Source organism: Spinacia oleracea, chromosome 3 (genome assembly GCF_020520425.1).
Source record: "Spinacia oleracea cultivar Varoflay chromosome 3, BTI_SOV_V1, whole genome shotgun sequence".
NCBI lineage: Eukaryota > Viridiplantae > Streptophyta > Magnoliopsida > Caryophyllales > Amaranthaceae > Spinacia > Spinacia oleracea.
The window spans coordinates 51,068,229-51,093,561 of NC_079489.1; the positions used below are offsets into that span (position 1 = coordinate 51,068,229).

Genomic DNA, 25,333 nt, shown 5'->3' on the forward strand with positions numbered 1-25,333 from the left:
AATTAAGTTATACATTTAGTGTTGATAACCAATAAACATTTTAGTTATCATATTCAGTTTTGAGTATTTCTTTTAATCCATTTATAATACCCGTACATTAGCACGGGCACAAACTAATAAGATAAATTAAACATAATCTTAACTCTCAATATCAAAAATTTCCCAAACATTATTTTTTTTGGGCATATAAAAACAATAATGAAAGGACCACCCCTCAAGTTACCCTATCCATGGGGTCCAATAATCCAACTTATTTGATGTAAACCATATAAACTTCCATCTTTCGTTTTTTTTCCCTCAAAAATATTCTCACCTCATCAACAATATGCATATAAGTATATAACATACCAATCATGCCATTAGCCTTGCTTATCATCCACTTTCATCAACTCCTTCAATCTACCTTCATTTTTTCTCCTTTCTTATATTCAGATAAAATAAAATCCATCACTAGAGGTGTCAAATCGGGTCACCGGATGGGTTGTGGTTTGACCCATGACAGTTCGGGTCTATTCGGTTCGGGTCAAGTTCGGGTTAAAAGTTTTCGGGATCAGATCGGGTTTGGGTCAGGTCTATTCAGTTCGGGTAAATTTCAGGTCAATTGTTGTCGGGTCCGGGTAAATTTCTGGACGGGTCAAGTTCGGTTCGGGTAAAAAACGAACCCGGTGATCCCGTGTCGGGTTGTAAACAGGTTTTGTCGGGTCAAACTAGGGCCGGGTAACTTTGGGTCGGGTAAACTTTGACTCAGGTCATTTCAGTTCGGGTCAATTCAGCACCAGTTCGATTTCGGTTCGGGTCATCTCAGTTAGGTCTCGGGTTAGATCGATTTCATTCTAGATCTTTTCAAGTCATTATCGATTAATGTTTTCATTCTATTTCTAATTAATCCAGTTATTAATCTACGTATTTACGAGTATTTTTAATTTACTAAACTACAACATCGTTATATCAATTAGAGTTTGTTTTAAGTTATAAGATGATTAATGATTATATAACGAGAACCATATGTAAACAGTAGATACACAATATATATAAATCTACAGTAGAATATAACTCTTTGAGTTGACACAAAATTCAACTTACTAAATAATAACAGTTCGGGTGGAGTTTAGGTCGGGTCAAATCGGTGTCGGTTATACAACAGTTCGGGTCAAATCAAATCGGGTCAAATCAGATATTTACCGGGTCAAATCGGTATCCGGTGAAGTTCGGTCGGGTCAAATCGGTGTCGGGTGGAGTTTGGGTGGAATCTAACCAGTGACAGGTGGAGATCGGGTCGGATCAAACTGGTTACGGGTGGAGTTCAGATCGGGTGAAACGGGTGTCGGGTAAAGTCAAATCGGTTACAGAACGGGTTTCGGTCTTGAAATTTCCGGGTCAAACCAGTTCGGTTAGAGTTCGAAACAGATGGTTTTTCGGAGTCGGGTCAACTTCTGACACCTCTATCCATCACCACTTTCTTTCCCTTTTTATCAATTCTCAACTTTCCTCCATAGTCAACCATTTCTCCTTCTCACTCTCATCTCATTCTTCTTCATTTGTGTAGATAAAACTTCTTACTTACACTTTTATCGTGTACTTTTCAAACTTCAATTTATTTTTATAAATGCAATTATTTTATTTAAATGCAATTAATTTATTAAAAACCAACTCCAAATCACTCAACTTGTCTGAAACTGAATATATTAACCTCATCCGATCTACATTTCCCATCATATAGTGATATTATCCCATATAAAATTCCCTAAAGATGATGAAGTATTTATTAAATTTCTAATATTTTCAGATCCCAATTTTATGGTGTACACGATTTCTATTTTCTAGGTGTGTATTTAATTTTTTTTCATTTAAAAAAAAAGGAAATTAAAGTCAAACAAGTTCTCTCTCTGTTTCTTTCACCCTTCCCCAAACACACCCTTGTGAAAAATGATGCATTCTCTCTCCTCCCCTTACACTACTGGCACTACTAGTCGTGCATTATTATTATATAGTGGCAACAGTAGTAGCAGCAGCAGTAGTAGTACCCAACAACCATCCAGACTCAATATCAAAACGAACTCGTTCTTTTGCGATCTGGGTACTAATTTTTGCCTATTTAACGAAAAGGGTCGCCGTGATTTACTCTACGGTCGCCGGAAAATGACTACGGATAATCATCTCCGGCATGTTGAGTCTTTACCAGTTTTTCCCTCTGGCGCTGGGAATATTCCTCGTTTGAATGCTGTTATTCTTGGTGAAGCTCTTGCCTCTGAAGAAAATGATTATGTTTTCCCCAGTGATGATTTCTCCCGCAATGCCCACGTTTCTTCTCCTTCTCAGGTGATTTTCTGTTTTGGGTATTTGCCAATTTTAGGTAGTTGTTATTGGTTTTCGTGTATAGAGAGTCAATGATGTAAACGGGATTTGATTGCTAATCATTTATCTGTGTTATTTTGTTGAAATTATTAGATGGGTTATTTAGTTGAATTTGTTTATTTTTTTATTTTTATGAAAAGTATTTGGAGATGTATAAGAGGTCAGTGGAGGATCCAGCAGGGTTTTGGTCAGAAATTGCATCAGAATTTTATTGGGAGAAGAAATGGGGAGATAAAGTTTGTTCAGAGAATCTGGATGTGGGTAAAGGAGCTGTTAACATTGAGGTGGGTGATGATTACTTGTTCTTTCGAAATTGATCACTTCTTAAGCTTTATTTCGAGCTTATTTGGTCGAAAATAATAAAGGGTGTGATATTTGTTTGCAGTGGTTCAAAGGTGGTATCACCAACATTTGCTACAATTGTTTGGATAGAAATGTTGAGATCGGAAATGGCGATAAAGTTGCATTGTATTGGGAAGGAAATGATCTAGGCAGTGATGACAGTTTGACTTACAGTCAGCTCCTGGAAAAAGTTTGCCAGGTAATTGTGGATGTTGTTTGATTCTTTCTTTGTTCAGTTTGGATCGACGGATCGAGTTTGATTTGAACAAGAATGGAAAGGTATACTAAGTTGATGTGGAATGTGGAATTGAATTTGGTTCTTGGTTAACAGCTTGCAAATTACTTGAAAGATGTCGGTGTTAAGAAGGGTGATGCTGTTATTATCTATCTGCCCATGCTCATGGAACTGCCGATTGCAATGCTTGCTTGTGCTCGAATCGGTGCTATTCACTCGGTACTGCTCGATTTTCCTTTGTTTATTCTACTTCTGCTAAACTAATTCAGTATTGTTTTGATATTCTTATATTCGAACTGATAAGTTGCTTATGACTGCTAATTCACTTCCTATTTTTTGGGTGCAATTGTTTAGGTTGTCTTTGCTGGGTTCTCTTCAGAATCCCTTGCCCAAAGGATAGTAGATTGTAAGCCAAAGGTTGTCCTTACTTGCAATGCTGTCAAAAGAGGAGCAAAGGTTATTGGTCTCAAAGACATTGTAGACGCTGGTCTTGCTGAATCAACTAAGAACGGCGTTTCAGTAGGTAAACACTTGGCTAAATTTTCTTGTGACAATACTGAGTTACTTTTACCTACAACCCCATCAACAAAATGTAGGAATTTATAGCGGATTTTTTTTCTTCAGTCATCTGTGAAACCCAAGTCTACTAGGGCCCCATTTGAATTGCCAAATTATCATCTTTATAAACTGTAGCTCTTTCTATCTGCAGAAAGGATTTCATTCTCACTGTTAGTATGGTGAAGCAAGAATGTGAAATGATTCTTTTCCTATTGTTCTCTGGTTACATCTAATTGCCTGATCTGATCTCAGTATGCAAAGGTCTATTCCTGCTTTAGCCCTTAAAGAAGCCACGTCTGTCGTTTTTTAAGAAGACTGTGTTGCAATTAAACAGCTGGAAACATATGTGACAGACCAACTCTGGTCCACAGAAGTTAACCTGACTTTATGATAATCAATAAATGTATGTCCTGGTGCTGAGTTGAAGGGAAAGAACAGGAAAAAATGTGTATGAGTATGACTAATTAATTGTGATGTTTTGATGTAACTTTTTATTTATTTTTGTACTTTTACCTTTGAGTCAAAAAAATTAATCCCTTAATCCTAACCTCAGTCTATGTGTGGCATTTCCATTGCTTAACATGTAATGATAATTGCTAATAATGTAAAAAGTAGTGACAATTTGTTGCCCTTTTCTTATGCTTTGTATTTCAAGAAGCTTTCATCAAGGAACCACCTTGATTACTTGTGGGGGCATCCCTGATCATATAATTTTCCATTATGGTTTTGTAGCAAACTTGTATATTCCGGGCTATGGTTTGACTTGTGTGATTGAGTACCATGCTGAAAGTTTTTTTTTTTTTATGATTTTGCATAAATGTTAAGTGGAGATATGACTTATGACCTTTCATCCTTTGAGCAGATGTATGCCTAACATATGAAAACCAGACAGCCCTGAAGAGAGAGAACACTAAATGGACTCAAGGAAGAGATATTTGGTGGCAGGTTGGTATTCTTTTTCCAGTGGTGAACATATTTATTGATATAAATGGACGAGTGTCAATTTCGTTTTCCTCTTATGGGGTTTGTTTGATTCAGCAAACTGATACTATTTCACTCTTCAGGATGTTGTTCCAAAGTACCCCAGTACTTGTGATGTTGAATGGGTTGATGCAGAGGATCCTCTATTTCTGCTTTATACTAGTGGAAGCACAGGAAAACCAAAGGTTTGTGAATACCGATTGCTATATTATAATTGCTCCTTTCTTTGATTATCTATAGTTTATTAACTTTGTTGTGTGATTCACTAACTTTTACTATGCTTAATCATTTCTAGGGTGTCCTGCACACAACTGGAGGGTACATGGTATACACTGCTACAACATTTAAGTATGCGTTTGACTATAAGCCCTCGGATATATACTGGTAAGGCTGCAAATGCAACCCTTTTCTTTTAATAAGTGATTGTGCGTTTATATCTTTGTTACTATCATTATGTGTTTATAAATAATTTGTTGTTATTTCATTTCTGTATCAACATATGAGATCGTTATATGTACTTGTCCTTGTATGTGATAGGTGCACTGCTGACTGTGGTTGGATTACTGGACATAGTTATGTAACATATGGCCCTTTGCTCAATGGTGCTTCATGTATTGTTTTTGAAGGGGTAATCACCTGCCTCTTTCTCGTGCTCTGTAAGAATATAAGATGTATGTATGCACTTTACCGTGATCCTGGGTTATGGTTTTGTTTGCAATCAGTATTCACAAGTTATTTGCTAGCAGATGTACTAAGCATATGAAAACGGACATGATAAAGAGGAAGGGTTGTCTGTCCAATAATATCATTGTTTGTTCTCTAAAATTTAGTCTGTGGAGAAAAGAAGTCTTCATGTCATCGAAATCGATCTTCAATGTGGTTAGAGAACTACAAGTATTTGTTTATTACAGCTGAAGCATCTGATTATATACATGTCTGCTTGATTGTCTCATAGGCTCCAACTTACCCTGATGCCAGTCGCTGCTGGGATATTGTTGATAAATACAAAGTGTCAATATTCTATACTGCCCCTACACTGGTCAGATCTCTCATGCGTGAGGGTACTCAGGTAACGCCATTTTAGTCATGGACATAAAATTCGGGTATAGAAACTAGCTTAAGTTTTCTCTGTCTATAATGCAGCATGTTACTCGTTACTCACGCAAGTCCTTAAGGGTTTTAGGGAGTGTCGGCGAGCCAATCAATCCCAGTGCATGGAGGTTCGCCAACTCTGACTCTTTCCACCTGTTGCCAGTTTATGATAAATATTAGCGTTTCTCTTACTAACCTTCAGAGTGCACTTTTTTCAGGTGGTTCTTTAATGTTGTTGGAGATTCAAGGTGCCCTATATCTGACACTTGGTGGCAGACTGAAACTGGCGGCTTTATGGTGAGCAAATCACTATTTTCCCCTTAATTCCTATTTCTACTGTTTATGGACTGCTTTTGGTAAAGAGTGTAATACTTTATCCTCATTGATGCCTGACAGATAACTCCCTTACCGGGTGCCTGGGCGCAGAAGCCAGGTTCTGCCACATATCCTTTCTTTGGAGTTCAGGTTATATCTACAAAGTTCATCTGTTTTCTGTTCTGCTCATTTCTTATCCTTACCATTCACAATGCCTTTAGCCATTCTCATTTCTCGCACCATTGTTTTTACAGCCTGTCATTGTAGATGAAAAGGGCAATGAATTAGAAGGTGAGTGTAGCGGATACTTATGTGTAAAGCACTCATGGCCTTCAGCTTTCCGTACTCTATTTGGTGATCACGAAAGATATGAAACCACATATTTCAAGCCATTCCCTGGTTATTATTTTACTGGTGATGGTTGTAGCAGGTACTCAATACAATTATGTAAAATATTCTATCATGATAACGCTGAGTATGTGACAATCAACATTGGGTTATTAAAAGTATGGGTTTTGTTTACTGAAGTCATTACTCGTGTAATCCCAGGGATAAAGATGGTTACTACTGGCTCACTGGAAGAGTGGATGATGTCATCAATGTCAGGTACCTCCTGATACCACATTATTCTAATAATTGCATATGAATTTGAAGGACCTTAACCATTAAAATTGCACATCAAATGACTCTACTGTTCATGGATATTTTTGTGTTGCATAGTGGCCACCGTATAGGAACTGCTGAAGTGGAATCTGCCCTAGTTTCACATCCTCAATGTGCTGAGGCTGCTGTTGTTGGTGTTGAGCATGAGGTATAATCGGGGTCTCTCATCTCAATTACATAAAGCACTGCTTTTGGTACTTGACACGTAATTCCCGTTCCCATTTATCTTCACAAACTCAGGTTAAAGGGCAGGGAATTTACGCATTTGTTACCTTGGTCGAGGGTGTTCCTTACAGTGAAGACCTTCGTAAAAGTCTTGTTATGGCCGTCCGTACTCAGGTTGGTTCCTCGATTTGCCCACTTGTGCCTTAAATTCATGCAATAGGAGATCAAGATGTGAATATTCAATATTGTATATTTGTACTTAGTTTTAGGTTGTGAGTCTGAACTCTGAAGTGCAAACATTTGTTGTGAATTGGGTTTGTTCACTAGAATGTTGTAAAGATGAACTAATTGGTTCAAAATAAAATTTCAGATTGGAGCATTCGCAACTCCAGATAAGATTCACTGGGCACCTGGGCTCCCAAAAACAAGAAGCGGAAAGATAATGAGGCGTATTCTGAGAAAGATAGCGTCAAGGCAACTAGATGAGCTGGGTGACATCAGCACTCTGGCAGAACCAGCTGTTGTAGATCAGCTTATCGCCCTTGCAGACAAATAGAAAGATGAATCACCCTGTACCCAATATACCTTCATCCTTACAGTCAAATTCTTTTGGACTACGTACAAGGGAAGATTTTCCATAGGTTCAGGAATTCTTGCTATCAATCCGCTCGCCAAATTAATGCTGGTTTCTTCTTGTGAAATTCTACAGTCATCCTTTCTTGTACCAGAGTTGTTGTTTCATTATTATGGTCTAATAGGGGAACTGGTTCTATTTTTCCGGTACTCAATTTTGTCCTGATTTTTCTTTTTCCTATTAGACTTACAGTTTATTCTGTAATAAAAGCTTGTCCTGTAAGACTTGCATATTTTTGCAACTATTGGAGAACGATTCGAATTCATCCTTCTTCATAAATCCTATTATTTCGTGCGAGTGTTTCACAATATTAGGGGAGTTAACCTGAGGTTCTTATGAAATCAGTTAGTTTTAAGTAGTTAGATACATGTAATCAGTTAGTGATGGTGTAGCATATAAATACATGTCATCAATCATTGTATTGGTAATCAAGAAATTAACAAACTTCTCTATTCTCTTTCTGATTCTATCTCTCCCATTCTCGCTAAGAAATTCTGTCTTTTTCCTCTCATTTCTATCTCAATTCTACTCCATTGTTCAGTCAAAACACGTTCTTCCGCCATCTATTATAGCTTGAATCTGCATAATTCTTTGGGAAACTCTTTGCACAAAAACTGTTTGATAGAAGTCCCAACTTAAAACTCATTTACAACATCATTTCTTCTTCGCATTGTTCACTGAATCGCGCTCAAATCTTCAAAATTGGAACCCTATTCCTATGCAAATCTGAATTACGACTCTAGAATACAGAGAAATTTGAAGAAACATGTGAATATGTGATAAGTTGTATTTCCTCAAACCAATTTCCCCCATTAATTCAAGAACAAGACAATTCTTGAGAAATTCATCTTGCACACAACCTGTTTGACTAAATGCCGAGCCAAGGAGCTTTGACTTTTTGACGTTTTTTCCAAATAGTTTTACACCAGAATCTTGAAAGAATTTGTTCTAGCGCGTTGCAAAATGGGGCTTGATGATGTTTACAACAATCTTCAACAAGAAGAACCCATCATTCCACAACTTGAAGATGTTGAACAGAAGAAAGACATAATGGCCTTGTGTTGCTTTGTCTTTGGAGGCTACACATATTATTGGTGGTAATTAGCAGTGGTTTAGTGTACCCTTTTGGTTCAGTACAGATCGATTACAGAAATGCTTGCTCGGTATGACTGTAAATGTGTCCTCGTTGATACTTTCATCTTGATGTTGAGTTGAGGGAAAGTCTCTCATAAAGAGGGATGAATGTTAGGGGAGCTAACCCAGGTTCTTCTGAAATCAGTTAGTCTTGAGTAGTTAGATACATGTAATCAGTTAGCGATGGTGTAACATAAAATACATATATGTAACAAGTTATTGTATAGGTAATCAAGAAATTAACAAACTTCTCTATTCTCTATAATTTTATCTCTCTCATTCTCTCTAAGAAATTCTGTCTTAATCCTCTATTTTCTATCTCAATTCTACTCCATTGTTGAGTCAAAACAGTCGAGCCTAAGGCTCCTGTAACACACAACCTGCTTGAACTGTATTTTCTGTTTTCCTTTTTAATTTTAATGTATTTTTGTAACATCAGTTATAATCTACTCCCTCCGTCCCGGAATACTTACACCGCTTTCTTTATAAAGTTGTCCCGAATTACTTGCACCGTTTCTATAAATGGTAAACTTATATCAACTACTCCCTTCACATGTTATTTTGTGGTCCCATGCACCCTACCCCCTACCCCTTACCACTTTTAAAAAGTTGACACATACCCTCTATCTATATTAAAAAGTACCTCACTATCAACTACCATCTATTTAAGAATAAGTCAATTACTTTGTATTAAATTTTGTGCCGGTCAAACCGGTTCAAATATTCCGGGAGGGACGGAGTATCTATCTATTATTTTCTACTAAAACAGACATAAAAAATGACACGTGTATTTCCTGGTGAAATTTTTTCCCCCAAAACTTTTTTTCATTTTCTATTCATTTATTTATTTCAATTACGGAGAAGATTCAATATATTTGACTAAAATTTTATCACTCCCTATTTGTTTGATCCTAACTTTATTAATCTTTTGAAAACCTGTCAAGATCTTTTGTATTCTGTACTACTTTATTCTGGAATAATTCTTTTGTTACTCAAACATTTTATAACAATGGTCAAATAATGACTTAGATGTGCGTGCACAAGACCTAATCTAGTTAACAACTATTTTTATGCCCCTGCATCTGGCTGTGTATTTATTTTTTTGAAAATAAAGTCATTTTTCTTTATTTTTCACTATGTAATATTTACTGGGATTAAAAATCATAATTAATTATACTCCCTCCGTATTTATTTAAGGGATACACTTGCTTTTTCCGGTCGTATTTATTTAAGAGATACACTTGCCATATTTAGTAACTTATCAACCCCACCATCTAATTAAATATTATATCTAATTTACCCAATGACCCACCATCCTATTAAACAAATAATTTCAGAAACCCATCTCACCTCTCACCACCCAAATTGAAATGGTCCCCACTTATTTACTTATTAAAATATCTATCCAACCCCACTTGCTTTATTATTTTATTTCATTCAATTCTTCTTCTTAATCCCCGTGCCAGGCCAAGTGTATCTTTTAAATAAATACGGAGGGAGACAATTACTCCGATAACTAAAGCACAATATACATTCAATTTTAATTACACACGTAATCATGGTCGTTAAAATAGCAATTCAAATTGTAGAATCTTACGACTCTACGATTCAAATATGGTCTTACGATTTGATTTACGATTCTACATGATTCTACACTTTTTTCTTGACTAGCGAAAACCTCTTAAATTTGAATCATTCTCAGACAGTTATTAATAGATAAAATAAAGTTTAATATTGCTTATTTAGAGCTAGTAGACAACTATATATTTTGTTCAATTTGTATGGAATACTTAGTTTTGTTATGTTCAATCCGTATGAAATGGTTAATTAAACTTTGTTCTGTCTATACGAAATAGTTAATTATATTATGTTCAATCTATACAAAATAGAAATATTTATTTCATACAAATTGCATGAAAATACCTTAAAATACAGGAAAAGAAATGAAAATTTACCTCAATTCCAAGGTCTTCCGAGTCGAAAAAATTGTCCATTATAATCAAAATATGTATTCTGATTTGATTAGATACACGTGACACTAAAAAAATAAAACTTATTTAAACCAAAATAATATCAAAAGAGGTTGAGAGAAAATAATAAAAGTGAGGATTAGGGTTTTTTTTAGAATGAATTAAATAAAAGTAAAAATGGTTGCGTCAAGTAAACTCATGTTATATTTAGCAACTATGCAAAATAAAGTTGAATATTCACACTATTGAAAAAGGAACATAGATAACTATGTTGGTTAGAGCACAAAGATATTGAGGTGCGATGAGGAAATGATGCATAAGTTTATACGGAGTAAGAAGAGTCATGTAGTATTGTTTATCCTGTTATATTATCCAATATCTGATATCAAATACTTCCTTTGTTTCAGAAATATAGCACTATAGTTGGCTTTTACCCTTCCAACCTTACTCTGACTCTTAATATCTCAAATCGTGTGAAAGAAAAAATTATAATAAATTAATATTTAGAAGATATATATCGATACGAATCTAACATGACCCCACATAACTAATATTTTATTACGTACCAATCACAAAAAATGGCCAAAGTAGTAGTGTGAATAGTGTAAAAAACAAATTGTACGATACTTCCGGAATGGAGAATTATATTTATTTATCATAATTAAGAAAATATGTTACTTTCCTATGTGGCGCTATGTATGTGTAGGCACGAAAAATTGAAACATGTGCCAGTTGGATGTTATTCGAGTCAAAAGTCAAAGCGTTAACTCGATAATTATTTGATGGTCTATGAAATTATTATTATTTGACGGGATAAAATTTATTAATTAATTTGGACGCACAAACTAATTTACCCTATTTTAGTTATTTTAATCAAAATCGAATATTTTCAAGTTAAACCTGACAAAATAGTTAAATTGTTATAAACTAATCATGATCTAGTATCATGCGAGTGAAGGTTCAGTTGGATATCACGAAGCCCTTGAGACGTGGTATGAAGGTGAATTCGGGTCGGAACGCAACAAAGTGGATTGGCTTCAAGTATGAACGCCTAGGAGACTTCTGTTACTATTGTGGTCGACTAGGGCATACGGATGTTGACTGCACCTATCAGGTCCCGGTGAAGGAGGGCGAAGAGCTGGTGTACCAATACGGGCCATTTTTGGTGGCATCTCCTCACAAGCGCACTTATAGGCCATTTGGCGCTCGAGAAAGAGAAAGGAAGCTGATGGAGCAATTGACTGCCAAGAAGCATTCACGACCTATCAGGAGAAGAGGTTACAATGACCCTGGAGTAATCCGCCTTGGCCCCCCAGGGGCTGCCCGAAAACTGTTGTTCAAGGACTCTCCTAACAGGGAAGTGGTAACCAAAGGTGTTTTGGAGGAGGCAAATGATCTTTCTGTCACTATTGTAACCCGCTCGCAGGTATTGAGTGATGATGTTATTCCTATCCCTCTTTTGAAAGCAAACCAAGGGGTTGACACTCCCCCGGAGCGCGCTACTGACAAAGGGACACTTTCCCTACCAGTGCCCCCCCCTCCTCCGCCAACCGCGCCGGTGCAGAAGACCTTGACTCATGTCACTGCCCCCCCTCCACCAGTCTCCCTGGTGGATGCACCATCTCCGTCCGACACTCCAAGGAAGACACCCAAAAAGTGGAGGAAACTTGTCAGGTCACCGTCCAATCAAGGAGGTAGTGAGGCGTCACTAGTCACTGGAATATCGTCTGCTCTCAAGCTTGTTGAGGGGTCGAAGAAGAGAGGCAATTCTTATTTGAGGAAGTATGAGGACATTGAGATGTTAGTGTATGAGAAGAAAGCAAAAACGACGGCTTCTGTTCCTGATCTTTACTCCCCTTCAGTAGCGGGTTCTGGCGTTGACCAAACCCACGAACAGCCATGAATACCCTCGCTTGGAACTGCCGGGGCCTTGGCAACCCCCGGGCAGTTGGTGCACTTCGGCAGTGGTGCTTCGATCTTGCCCCTGATTTACTTTTTTTGTCCGAAACAATGATTCACAATTCTGTTGCGGAAAATAAAAAGAGTAGACTAGGTTTTAATTATGCTTTTGGTGTTAGTAGCATAGGTAAAGCTGGTGGTCTTTGTTTGTACTGGAACAGTAATAATATTTCTTTTGATTTGGTTTCTTACTCGCAGAATCATATTTGTGGTAATGTTGTATCTGATGGTGTCTCTTGGCGATTTGTTGGAATTTATGGATGGCCGGGCTCTTCGGACAAACATAAAACATGGCTTCTGATTCGAGACCTTTGTGCAAATTATGATGGCCCTATCCTATTTGGTGGGGATTTCAATGAGATCTTGAGTTATGATGAGAAAGAAGGGGGAGCTGACTCGGAGAGACGGGCAATTTTTGATTTTCGTGATACCCTGGATGAGTGTTGTCTGCGGGACCTTGGATTTGAAGGTCAATGGTATACTTGGGAACGTGGGCTCACAGCCTCTACCATGGTTCGCGAACGGCTTGACAGGTTCTGCGGTAATTACTCTTGGTGCAATTTATTTCCGGAGGCCTATGTTGAGCACCTTGTTCGTTTCAAATCGGACCACACCCCCATTATGGTTCGTCAGAAACGGCCAAAAAAGAAAAGGAGACGTGGCAAAAAAATCTTTCAAGTTCGAGACATCGTGGTTGCTTGAAGAGACTTGCGAGAGTACCATTAAGCAAGCATGGGCAGATTCAGAGGGTGGTACAATGGAGGAAAGGTTGGGTCTCATGCTAGGGGAGATGAAAAGTTGGAGTGGGGCACGGTTTACTAACTTTGGTAAACAGATATCTGATGTCGAGAAGGCCTTGAAGGTAGCGCAAGGGCTGCCCATATCTGATGAGAATGTAGCCCAATGCAACGTCCTTGAACAGAAACTAGAAGATCTCTACGACAAGCAGGAAGCTCATTGGTACCTACGCTCTCGATCCTCTGAAATAAAGGACGGAGATCGTAATACCAAGTACTTCCATCACAAGGCGTCGCAACGGAGGAGAAGGAACGAAATAAAGGGTTTGTTTGACAGCAGTGGCACTTGGCATACGGAGGAGGAAGAGTTTGAGAGCATAGTTCAATCATACTATGACGAGATGTTCACCTCATTGCATCCCGCAAGTGAGGCGTGTGACGTTGTTCTGGATTCGGTGCCCAGCTGTATTTCGGTGGAGGATAATGCTTTCCTTACTAGACCATTTTCAAAGGATGAAATCTATGCTGCGATTAGTGCCATGCATCCTTGCAAGGCCCCGGGGCCTGATGGTGTTCATGCGGTTTTCTATCAGAGATTTTGGCACATTATTGGTGATGATGTTACTAGTTATGCTTGTAGCATTTTACATGGCTCTCGGTCTCCAAAATCGGTTAACAACACAAATATCGTTTTGATCCCAAAGGTTAAAACTCCAAAGTATATGTCTGAGTTTCGGCCAATTGCCCTATGCAATGTTCTCTACAAAATTGTCTCCAAGGCAATCGTCATGCGTATGAAATCCATCTTGCCTAGGGTAATATCGGAAAATCAGAGTGCCTTTGTTCCCCGTCGGCTCATTACTGACAATGCTCTCATTGCCCTAGAAATGTTCCATACCATGAAAAAGCAGAGCACAAGCCGAAAGGGCACAATCGCTCCAAAACTTGACATGAGCAAGGCATATGATCGGGTTGAATGGACTTTCTTGGAGTTGCTTCTAAGGAAAATGGGGTTTGCGGAGTGTTGGATAAGAATGGTGATGGGATGTGTTACTACGGTAAATTACTCTTTTGTCGTGAATGGCAATGTGTGTGGCAACGTGACCCCAACCCGGGGCCTCAGACAAGGGGACCCTCTCTCCCCGTATCTGTTTATTATTATTGCTGATGCTTTGTCTAATCTCTTGATCAAGTCTGTCAGTGATGGCGATATCCATGGAGCAAAGGCGAGCAGGAACGGTCCGATTAGCTCTCACCTCTTTTTTGCAGATGACAGTCTTCTGTTTGCTAGAGCCAACAGGAATGAATGCTCGAAAATAGTTGATATTCTCAACAGTTACGAAGCAGCTTCCGGACAGAAAATTAATTATGACAAGTCGGAAGTTTCATTTAGCAAAGGAGTGTGTGAAGCCAAAAAAGAAGAGTTGAGAGAGTTTTTGAAGATGAGATTAGTGACCCACCACGACAAATATCTGGGCATCCCTACCATCTTTGGTCGTTCGAAGAAACTGATTTTTGCATCCCTAAAAGATCGTATCTGGAAAAAATTACAAGGATGGAAGGAGAAGCTCCTGTCCAGGGCAGGGAAGGAAATCATGATCAAGTCTGTCATCCAAGCCATCCCTACTTATCTCATGGGAGTCTACCGGATACCCTCCGGAATTATTGATGAAATACGCTCAATGACGGCTAAGTTCTGGTGGGGTAGTTCGGACTTTAAAAGGAAAGTCCATTGGCAAAGCTGGGACTCGATGTGCTCTCCTAAGTGCTTGGGGGGCTTAGGATTCCGCGACATGGGAGTGTTCAATGAAGCGCTTTTGGGTAGACAAGCCTGGAGACTCATATCACGACCAAATTGCCTCTTAAGCAGAGTCATGTGCAGCAAATACTACCCCAATGGAGACTTCTTGAACTCTTCCCTTGGCCTTACTGGCAGCTTTTCGTGGAGAGGAATTTGGGGGGCAAAATCCCTGGTAAAGGATGGTCTCATATGGCGAGTGGGAAACGGATCGAACATAAGAATTTGGGACGATGCTTGGGTTGCTGACGACAAGGGTAGCCATATTTCCTTCCCCAAGAAGGGACAATGTGGAGTACGTTAGTGATCTCATTGACACCGAGAGGATGGAATGGAAGCACGATCTTCTTCTGGAGACGTTTGATGAGCGTGATGTTAACTGCATTTTGGCTATTCCTCTTAGCAGTAGAGCCCCCAATGACTGCTTGACTTGGGCCTTCTCCAAAGATGGAAATTATACGGTTAAAACGGCTTACATGCTAGGCAAATCGTGTAACCTTGATAACTTCCACCATGCCTGGGTTAATCTATGGAAACTTCAAACCACTCCAAAGATTCGCCATTTGCTATGGAGGGCCTGTACTAGTTCGCTTCCAGTCAAAGCTTTGCTCAAGGCACTTCACATGTCTGATGATGATACGTGTCCGTGGTGTAGAGATGAGACCGAATCCATGAGCCATGCCTTTTTTGCTTGCACAGCAGTCAGAGACCTTTGGTATCAATGTGGATGTGAGGAGTTAATTGAAGAAGGTGAAAATGATTTCAAAGCCATCCTTGACAAGTGGGCCACGAAACCTCAGTATAAACTGCAACTGGGAGCAGCTCTTCTGTGGGCTATTTGGCACCGACGCAATGATATGGTTTTCAACTCCAAAGAGACCCCACACCTCGTTGTAGTTGAGCGAGTTCGAAGGTTAACTGCTGACTTTGATAAGTATCATTCGTGCATCTATGGAGCAGACTCCGCTGCCAAAAACGCGCAAACCCGCAGCTCTAAGAAATGGGTGGCACCTCCTTCTGGCGTTGTTAAAATCAATTGTGATGCGTCTGTGGGTGGAGATGGATGGGTTGGATTGGGTGCAGTTGCGCGCAACGAGAAAGGGGACGTGCTGTTTGCTGGAACACGTCGAGTCAGAGGTAGATGGCCCCCTATTATTGCTGAGTGCAAGGCAATCTACTTTGGTATACTGCTGGCTAAAAAATATGGAATGACTAGCATATGTTTGGAATCAGATTGTCAAGGCGCAATTACTAGGCTCAACAAGTCCACAATATTCTTCACTGATCTGGACTCCATGCTGGAAGATATATTGGAAGCGAGTTCGAGTTTAGATTTTATTTCTTGGTCTCATGTTAAAAGGGAGGGTAATTATGTTGCTCACCACCTTGCTAGATTAGTGTCATTCGGGACCGAACAAGTTTGGGTTAACCATTGTCCTAGGGATGTAACTCCGTATGTTCTCATGGACAATTTGTCCCTTGATTAATGAATGCACTAAGCTTTTCCTTCAAAAAAAAAAAAAAAACCTAATCATGATCTATCAAGTCCAATTCAAGAATTCCAAAACACATAAAACCCTAGAGTTCTACTTACTTCTGTAAATAGAAGTTTTATTCCTCATTTGAAGAGGGGATGAAACAAAAGGCAAAACCTAAAATTTTAAAACAATCTCTCCATGACATCACACCAATATATCTCCATGAACGAGATCAAGCACAGAGGTTTCTATTCAAGAAGATCAGATTTGGTCGTGAGAAAAACCAAATCAATATAAAGCACATAAAATTGACATGTCATCCTTTCTACATCAATATTATTGGACAGGATCAAGCCCCGACACCCCTCATTCAAGTACAAATCAAATCAGTATGTAACATTAAAAAGTAAGTTCAAACCATCAAATTTGTACGTGAATTGCAAGCTCAAGTAGACAGGAAAATCGAAGCAGAGTATCAAATTATTAGAGTACCCAGAAACACAAAGAAATTTGAGTTTACAATATGTTGTCCACTCTTTTATATACTTCATATATACTACGTACTAGTTCGTAAGCTCGTGCAGTGGGCACATTTTAAAATGGACATAATTCATCAAATAAGAAAAATACATAGATAATATAAGATGTATTCTAAATCTGCCCACAAACCACAACACAATGCCATCTGTGCTGCCAAAAAAGAACAACAAAATGTTACCCAAAAGACTTTCGAAAATAATAGTGATATACAAAAAAAAAAAAATCACTCGTACTTATAAAGGCAGACTAATCGACAGTGATCAACACTGGCATAATTTTTTTTTTTGAAGGTAACACTGGCATAATATTTGTTACTTAATTAGTAGAGAAATTAAAACATAAATTCCTAATAATTGATGAACCTGTGAGTTATCAAAACTAGTGGAAGAAGAAGAACCGAACAAGCTCCAAAGATGCACCAATATTGGCAACCAACATAAATAACTGTTTGCAGAATAAAGTTAAGACTAACTTTCATGATTCAAATTCTAGAGTAATACAAGCATTAATTGATAAAAAATACCCATTCTATTCTATAAACCGAAGACTCTAATTCATCACCAAATTAACTAAAACCTTTTCATAACATTTTCTTAGAGCTTTATGATTGATGGGATAGCGTAAAACCAACACAATTTGAACCCAATTCTCAAGATGAAGCATTTAACTCGCATTCCCACCATGACAGGAATGGTTAAACAGATACCACCGCAATATATTCGAGCTACATACGGTTATTGTAACAAAAGGTAAAATATCAACAGCTTAAACAATGTTTCATTCACCATCAAGACCATTCAGTCTAATGCCCAATGCTCAAAATGTTTTTCAGATCCAGTTTACAATACGGATTTTGTTCACAGTCCTCACTCATACCCCAAGCCTGCAAAATCAACACAAATAAATAAGGAAAATATATCATGATACAGTTGTTACCACTTAGGAACAACAGGCACATAAACTGATGGTAATTGATGGATCAGATCAGAATCTGATTGTGTAAATGGCATGTCTAACAGCACAATTACTCATATAAAGCCAGCATCCAGCTAATATCACACAGATAAAAAGACAACAATGGGACACGCAAGTTCAGATCCCAGAAAACATGATACACATAAGGTGATAGGGGCAATTTTTCAAGGAAATAAGGTTTTCCAAGAGGGCAGCACAAAAAGACGGGGAGATTGGCACAAGAGCCTATAAAGGTATACTTTTCAATGTGTGCTACAAAAATCCTTTTAAAGCGCTTACATTTGCAACAGTATGTTTACGACTTACGACACAACTAAGTCTATGCCAACTAAAATGACCAGTTTGAGGATGTAGTGATGAAATACTTCTCTTTGCATATGGCAATTGATAATCAGAAATTCAGCAGATATAATCGATCCAAACCCTCCGACTGTCCACTAATTTTAAGGTAACACCCATTGAACTCCCATTGCACAGAATATTTCAGTGTTGGTAAATATCTCCAAACCAAGAAACTCCTAATTCGTCACTAACAAATACTTCATACCAAAATAAAAATTTAGGAAAACAAAATTTCAATCAGATATTCAAGTGCATCACATCTATGCAAAAAACAGTGTACTAAACAGGCACCAAACATGTAAAATTACTGCAAATTATGTTACTTGACACTATATTTTTTCAATTGAAAATATTGAGGGAAAATATTTTGATATACGCTCACAAATAAAATGAGAGGGGTGCTAACAAATGAACTTGAAATATGCTAGTATTTACTTAAATTTCTTTTGGAATTTGCAATTTCGTTCATGAAAGGCATGCCCAAGAAGCAATACCTAATTTCAGAATAGAGGCCCCATGTTTAATATACTGAGACTTAGTGCGTTAAATACACTGGTATGCACCCATACCCAACAATCTTTCCATGTGTGGGAAACATAGATTAGAATACAAGGCTTCGAAAAAAATAGAAACAATGCTAGATCATATTCTCAATCAGATTATCAGACATAATATGAACTCACATAACATCATCAGCATCCAACATAAAATCTCTCACTGGTATGAGGCAAGTAAACTCATTCAATGTATCAGATTCTCTTTCTTAATCCATTATCTCTTCCATGTATAAACAAAAGAAATTTAAAATAGATCGTATGCACAATGAGTGGTTGCATGCAACAACAAAGGTCTTAACAAAATCCTACACAGACAAACAAAGCCTAACCCTATGTAATGTGTCGACAATCTTCCTTGTAATTATACACTAGGTACTTGTGCATTATTGTCATTTTTTCGCCTATGGATATTCCAAACATATTTACCTAATTCACTAGTATGAGGTAGAGTACGGGTCTGCGACTCGCCACCTTTTTCTTAAATTACTTTCAAGGGGGTGTTAACATATAACAGTACCAAGTATGAAACCGCAAAAGAGTTTGCAAAATAGCAAAAACAAAAACAAGCTACCAGTTTAAATACAGAACATTCAGCAGAAAATCAAAAATAGCCTAGTAATCATCCACAGCCAAGTGAGCAAACTGACCTTGCTCTTAACGTGCCCCAGGTGCATTCATCGCCAGAATCATTTGATTTCCACTGGGCAGGTAGGTCACATTAGCACTCCTTCCCATTGTAGCAGCATTCTCCTTCATAGCCTCAATCTTCCTCAACTCAATCAGGCCCATTCCTGCAGATGCAGTTGCGTCAGAAATCAATTTAGCAGACTCACTTTCTCCCTCGGCCCTTATGATTGCTGCGCGCTTCTCTTGATCAGCTTTCATAACCACGTACTTGGACCTTTCAGCCTCCTGTTGTGCCACCTGCTTCTGCTCAACTGCCCTCGAAAATTCTGCACCGTATGAGAGGTGAGTGATTGCCACATCATCCAGAATAATATTGAAATCCTTTGCCCTGCAGACGCATTAGAAAATTGCAATTGAATTCAATCACAAACTTCAAATTTTTTCTTCCATAGGTGAGTTTCAGATCAAATTTGGTAGAGGAGATACAAACAGACACCAACTTGCATCTACCAAATTTGAACCGTGGGTTTGAATTTTAGATATTTAAAATGGTGCTTCCTCAACAATCAGTAAATCGGATACATCTCAAACCCCCCAGATGTTCCAAGAACCAATTAATAAAACCTCGACAATGAGAAGAATCAGAACAAAGCAACTATTCCCAAAGCAAGAAATAGAACTCTCCAATCAGATTAGACTCTGAAAAACATAATCTTGATGGGGAGAGGAAGCACACATATAAATCCTTGTTTTGTTCTGCTAAATTTAAATTATCTAAACCATTATCCTCAAATTGGACTTATTTTCCTTATCTGAGGTTATTGGTACATGAACGTATTTTCCTTATCTGAGGTTATTGGTCATTTACATAAACTTATATTTCTTATATGAGGTTATTGGCCCTTTACATGAACTTACTTTTCTTTATATGAGGTTATTGGCCCTTTACATGAACTTACTTTTCTTTATATGAGGTTATTGGCCCTTTACTTTAACTTAATTATTCATGAATTGAACTTCAAGTAGCCTTCATGAGAAACTGTTGACCTTTATCTAAACCCATTATCCTCAAAGTGGACTTATTTTTTCTTATCTAAGGTTACTGGCCCTTTACATGAACTTATTTTGCTTATCTGAGGTTATTGGTCTTTTACATGAACTTATTTTTCTTATCTGATGTTATTGGCCCTTTAAAACACTTACTTTCCATATCTCAAGTTATTGGCCCTTTACGTGAACTTAGGGATCGTATGGTTCACTAAACTGGAATGGATTGGTGTGGAATCTCATACTAGGGGGTATGGATTCAAAATCCCATACCAAGTTGAAGTTGTTTGGTTTAATCTTAGAATGGATTTTAAATCCATTCATAATGTTTGGTTCAATCTTATTAGAATGGGTTCTAAAACACCCTATGATCTAAAATTGAAAATTTTAATTTGAATATAATTTAACCAAAAATGATATTTATTACACAAAGTAATAGCAGACCTATGATATTACTAAGGGAAAAAGTAAAATACCCTCTAAATTTCACATCAATCCAACCCCCACCATTTCCAAACACGCGACTTAGGAGAACAAAAAAATTCCAAAGTTTTTATCTCATCTGAAATCCTACTATGTTAATAACAATTCAAACCGTAAAGATAATTTGTCCAAAATGATTCATCTGCCGAAAAAATCCACAAAATGAAAAGTTTCAGCAAGAATCCATTGCCGGAGAAAAGGAAGGATTAAACGGTGATGATGGCCGAATCCGAAGTGGTGTTGCAGCTTCTCTCCCGCTGGATCGAAGGTCGCCGGTGATCTGGTCGAAGATGGTGGGCAACTGGACGCCTGGACCCTCTTCTCTCTCCTTTATCTTTTGTGAATATTAGAGTTAGTAACTTAAGTGGAATGGATTATGAATCTTAAGGTAATAGGTGGGTATGAGATTACAGGGGTATGGGGTGGAGATAGAACCATCTTGGTATCACATTCCATTCCAAAATGTACAAGCAAACAACAAAATGGATCTAATGGATTCTAACTCCATTCCAAACCATTCCAAAATGCCCAACCAAACGACCCCTTACTATTTTCATGAATTGAATTTCAGGTATCCTTCATGTGAAACTGTTGGCCTTAATCACTCATTTAACCTAACTTACTGGTATCTCTTAAACTTGTGAAAAGAACAAAGTCATAACCACAATGATGGGTTGGGGAAGAAGAAGACACAAATATGTCCTTGTTCTGTTCACCTGAATTCCAATTAACAATAGCCTTTAAGCTCTTATTTTCCAAATCTGGTCTTATTGACAATAAATTAAACTTATTATAATGCCCCCACAGGAACTTAATTTACAATTATCAGAGCCTATTTACCCTCAATGCCCCCACATGAACTTAATTTATCCTGAAAAATATTTATTTAAGGTGAAGAGAACACAGTCCTAGGACACCCAGAAATTTCGGGGAATGAGGTGCAACCTAGCTTCATGATCATTCAAAATTATAGCACCAAAAACAATGATAATTCAAAATGTTTGCACCAAAAAAAATGATCATTCAAAATGACCCATAAACAAGTCAACCTCTCCCAACAAACAATTAGCAAAAGGCTGCAGCACAAAAATTGACAGAACAACAGCACTAACATAAAATTTCCCCTAAATACACCTTAAATACCAATTTACCACCTTCAAATTAACAAACAAACAATAAGATGTTAAATCAGGCATGCTCCGATTAGAATGTACTACGGAAACAAATCATGCGCAGATATAAACCCTGGCCCTAGATCTCAAAATTACTAAGATGCAAACAAAAAATAAGAAACTATACCTCTTAATCAAGCTGTCCCTGACGAGAGCAGAAACCCTAGGACGATCAGTGAGAAGCTGGTCAGCATTGAACTGAGCAACAACAGCCTTCAAAACCTCATTACCTATAGAAGGAAGAACCTTCTCATCATATTCCAACCCTAGAGTTTGAAAAATGTGAGGAAGACGCTTTTGATCGGGGCGAGATAAAACCCTAAGAGTGAGATTCACCATCTGAAGATCCTTGGTACCAGAAATGGAGGAGAAATTGTGAGGCCGAGTACGAATATCAAAGATGTAAGGGTTCTGAAGCCATGGAACTCGGAAATGAGTACCTTCACCGACCGTCTCTTCCAGAACTCCACGAAAACGGTCGAAGATGACAGCCTTCTGTCCACCGTCGACGGTGTATAGGGCGGAATTGGCGACAGCGCCGAGGGTACCAAGGCCAAAGGCGGCTTTAGCGATGTAGGTGAGGACGGCGGTTGCTTGCTGACTACTTCCTGCCATGGCGGTAAAAGGGGGAGGATTTGAGGAGAGAGATTGGATTGAGTATAGGGTTTAAGGGTGTGAAGAGGGAAGGAAACGGTGGTGAACTGGTGATTGGTGAAGTAGTTAAAACCCTAAGGAAGTAGGGAGTGCCTTGAGGAAGGGGAAAGTAGAAAATTGTGAGAGAGGATTTCGAGATTTTGGGTTGGGCTTTTTCTGTGTGTAATTAACGCCTGATAGGAAAGACTAGCGGTGACGGATAGGTTTTAGACCACTATTACCAATGTGTGAAAAAACCACACTCACCACTTTCTCTCTACCACTTTTTTATTCCTTCACATCATTTTCCTCACAAACAAATTTTTTTTTGTAAAACCCATCCCACCAATGTACTAAAAAAAAATCACTCACCAATCTTATTTTTACTATTCACTATACCCCACTACACTTTCTATCTCCCACATACTCCATCTATAATTGTAAGTTAATTATTTTTTATATATTTTATTTTCTTTAAAATTGTATTTTTTTAATTTATATTTACTTTAATTTTTTATTCATGTAAATACATAATTAATGTAAAAAATACAAAGGGACATAACTTAAATTGCATAATGTATTTTGGATAACTTGAATATTACAACAACCAAAACATATTATGTGATAGACTTAAAAATCATAAAGCCAAATTAAAGTACGTTTCACACATTATTAAACCAAATTCAATGTTAAAAAAACACAAGCATCACAATGACAAATCTTCACTCAACACAAGAGTTTAATGATTATTGGGTCCATATTTTTGCCAATTATGTTCGATTAAATCATCTTTCAGAGACTGGTGAGTTTGACGGTTACGCATTGCTACTCTTCTCCCCAAGTAATCGTTAATGTTGACGGGACGACCAGCTTGGAACTCGAAAGGTTCACCATTATTCACCGTTGCGCTGGAGCTCGAAAGGTCTTGTTCATAGTACCTTCTTAACACATCAGCTCGGATATACATGTCTCGTTCATCCTCAACTATCATGTTGTGCATGATGAGACAAGCTTTCATTATGTCAGATAATATATCTTCATCGTAAGCAAGAGAAGGTTGTCGTATAATGGCAAACCTCGCTTGTAAAACTCCAAACGCACGTTCAACATCCTTCCGAACATGTGCTTGTCTATCAGCAAATAACTTATGCTTTTGAAGTTGAGGACGAGTAAATCCTTGGATAAACGTAGCCCAATTTGGATAAATACCATCTGTTAGGTAATATCCCATGTTGTGTACATTTCCATTCACCTGAAAATTTATAGGAGGTTTCTGTACCTTGCAAAACATCATCAAACACAGGTGAACGATAAAGAACATTAAGGTCATTGCATGAACCAGGGATACCAAAAAATGAATGCCAAATCCATAGATCTTGATCCGCAACAGCTTCAAGAATGAGGCCAGCATTCCCGCTACGTCCCTGGTATTGACCTTTCCAAGCGTTAGGGCAGTTCTTCCACTCCCAATGCATGCAATCAATACTTCCGATCATGCCAGGAAATCGGCGCATTTCAATTTGATAAAGGATCTTTCTTAAATCTTCATCTGTAGGACTTCTTAGGTACTCCTCTGCAAAATGCTTGATCACCCCTTGAGTGAAATGCAATAATGACTTTCTTGAAGTTGTTTGACCCATTCTTACATATTCATCAACCCCATCCGGAGCCAGACCATACGCAAGCATTCTGATAGCTGCAGTGCATTTTTGCAATCCTGATAACCCTAGCTTGCCTGCAGCATTTCGTCTCTGCTGCATGAAAATATCATTTTCAACCACTTTCTTCATGATTCGACAAAATAATGGTCTTCTCATTTGAAACCTCCGACGAAACTGCTTTTCTGAATACACTGGATTAACCGCAAAGTAATCGCTAAACAACCGGTTATGCCCTTCTTCACTGTAACACCCCGATAATTCCCTTTTTCTAAAACAACCCTTTTATAAATATAACTATAGAGAATTATCAAGGCATTATCGCCCGTGTGAAAACGTACGGCTTATTCAGAATTTTGCAGCGGAAAACATAAAACTAACTTTTAGGTTCATAAATAATCGATTACATATTAAGTCCAAAACCAATTAACGGAAATAAGGAAATACGAATAGTACGACAACTTTCAAATATAAGTTAACAAACCAAATCACTTAATAAAACAAATATAACTACAAGCTCTCTAATCCTGATCCCAATGATGCATCATCTTCAAACCTGTAGATGGGCAACTCTTATTGATCCTTAGAGACTGCTCACCAAAGTTGGGTCATCACAGGATCAATAAGGCATAGCCATGATCAACACACACAAACAAAGCACGTAATCAGCAAAGCTTAGTACTACATACTAAAAGCAATAATAACCCTAACATGATACTACCAAACGAATCATCCTAACATGATACTAATGAACATAAATAAGGGCAGACAAACATGATAATTTGACGACCATACTTGACTAGACTAGGCTAGACTTATAACAATAATATTATTTTAGTTGAAATAGACAATGGACCGAGTTTTCTAGCTAGAGGCTTCACTA

At 38.0% G+C, this 25,333-nt stretch overlaps 3 protein-coding genes across 3 annotated transcripts; 1 reads left to right on the forward strand and 2 right to left on the reverse strand.

Annotated features, from left to right (window-relative positions):
- The first annotated feature begins 1,433 nt into the window (after positions 1-1,433).
- On the forward strand, positions 1,434-7,603 carry LOC110797504 (acetyl-coenzyme A synthetase, chloroplastic/glyoxysomal). Its single transcript, XM_022002618.2, has 18 exons — positions 1,434-2,319; positions 2,496-2,639; positions 2,741-2,896; positions 3,029-3,151; positions 3,287-3,455; positions 4,353-4,435; positions 4,555-4,656; positions 4,767-4,855; positions 5,009-5,099; positions 5,427-5,540; positions 5,615-5,691; positions 5,782-5,860; positions 5,960-6,028; positions 6,133-6,308; positions 6,428-6,484; positions 6,599-6,689; positions 6,782-6,880; positions 7,077-7,603. Exons 1-18 carry the CDS (start codon positions 1,927-1,929, stop codon positions 7,260-7,262), a joined length of 2,298 nt encoding a protein of 765 aa, XP_021858310.1. The 5' UTR covers positions 1,434-1,926; the 3' UTR covers positions 7,263-7,603.
- A 9,767-nt stretch (positions 7,604-17,370) lies between these two features.
- Positions 17,371-22,978, reverse strand: LOC110797505 (prohibitin-3, mitochondrial). The gene is made up of 3 exons (XM_022002619.2): positions 22,287-22,978; positions 19,478-19,845; positions 17,371-17,839 (listed from the first exon to the last, which is right to left on the reverse strand). Exons 1-2 carry the CDS (start codon positions 22,772-22,774, stop codon positions 19,485-19,487), a joined length of 849 nt encoding a protein of 282 aa, XP_021858311.1. The 5' UTR covers positions 22,775-22,978; the 3' UTR covers positions 17,371-17,839; positions 19,478-19,484.
- A 553-nt stretch (positions 22,979-23,531) lies between these two features.
- Positions 23,532-24,582, reverse strand: LOC110797501 (uncharacterized). The gene is made up of 2 exons (XM_022002614.2): positions 24,072-24,582; positions 23,532-24,004 (listed from the first exon to the last, which is right to left on the reverse strand). Exons 1-2 carry the CDS (start codon positions 24,580-24,582, stop codon positions 23,532-23,534), a joined length of 984 nt encoding a protein of 327 aa, XP_021858306.1.
- Positions 24,583-25,333: the final 751 nt, after the last annotated feature.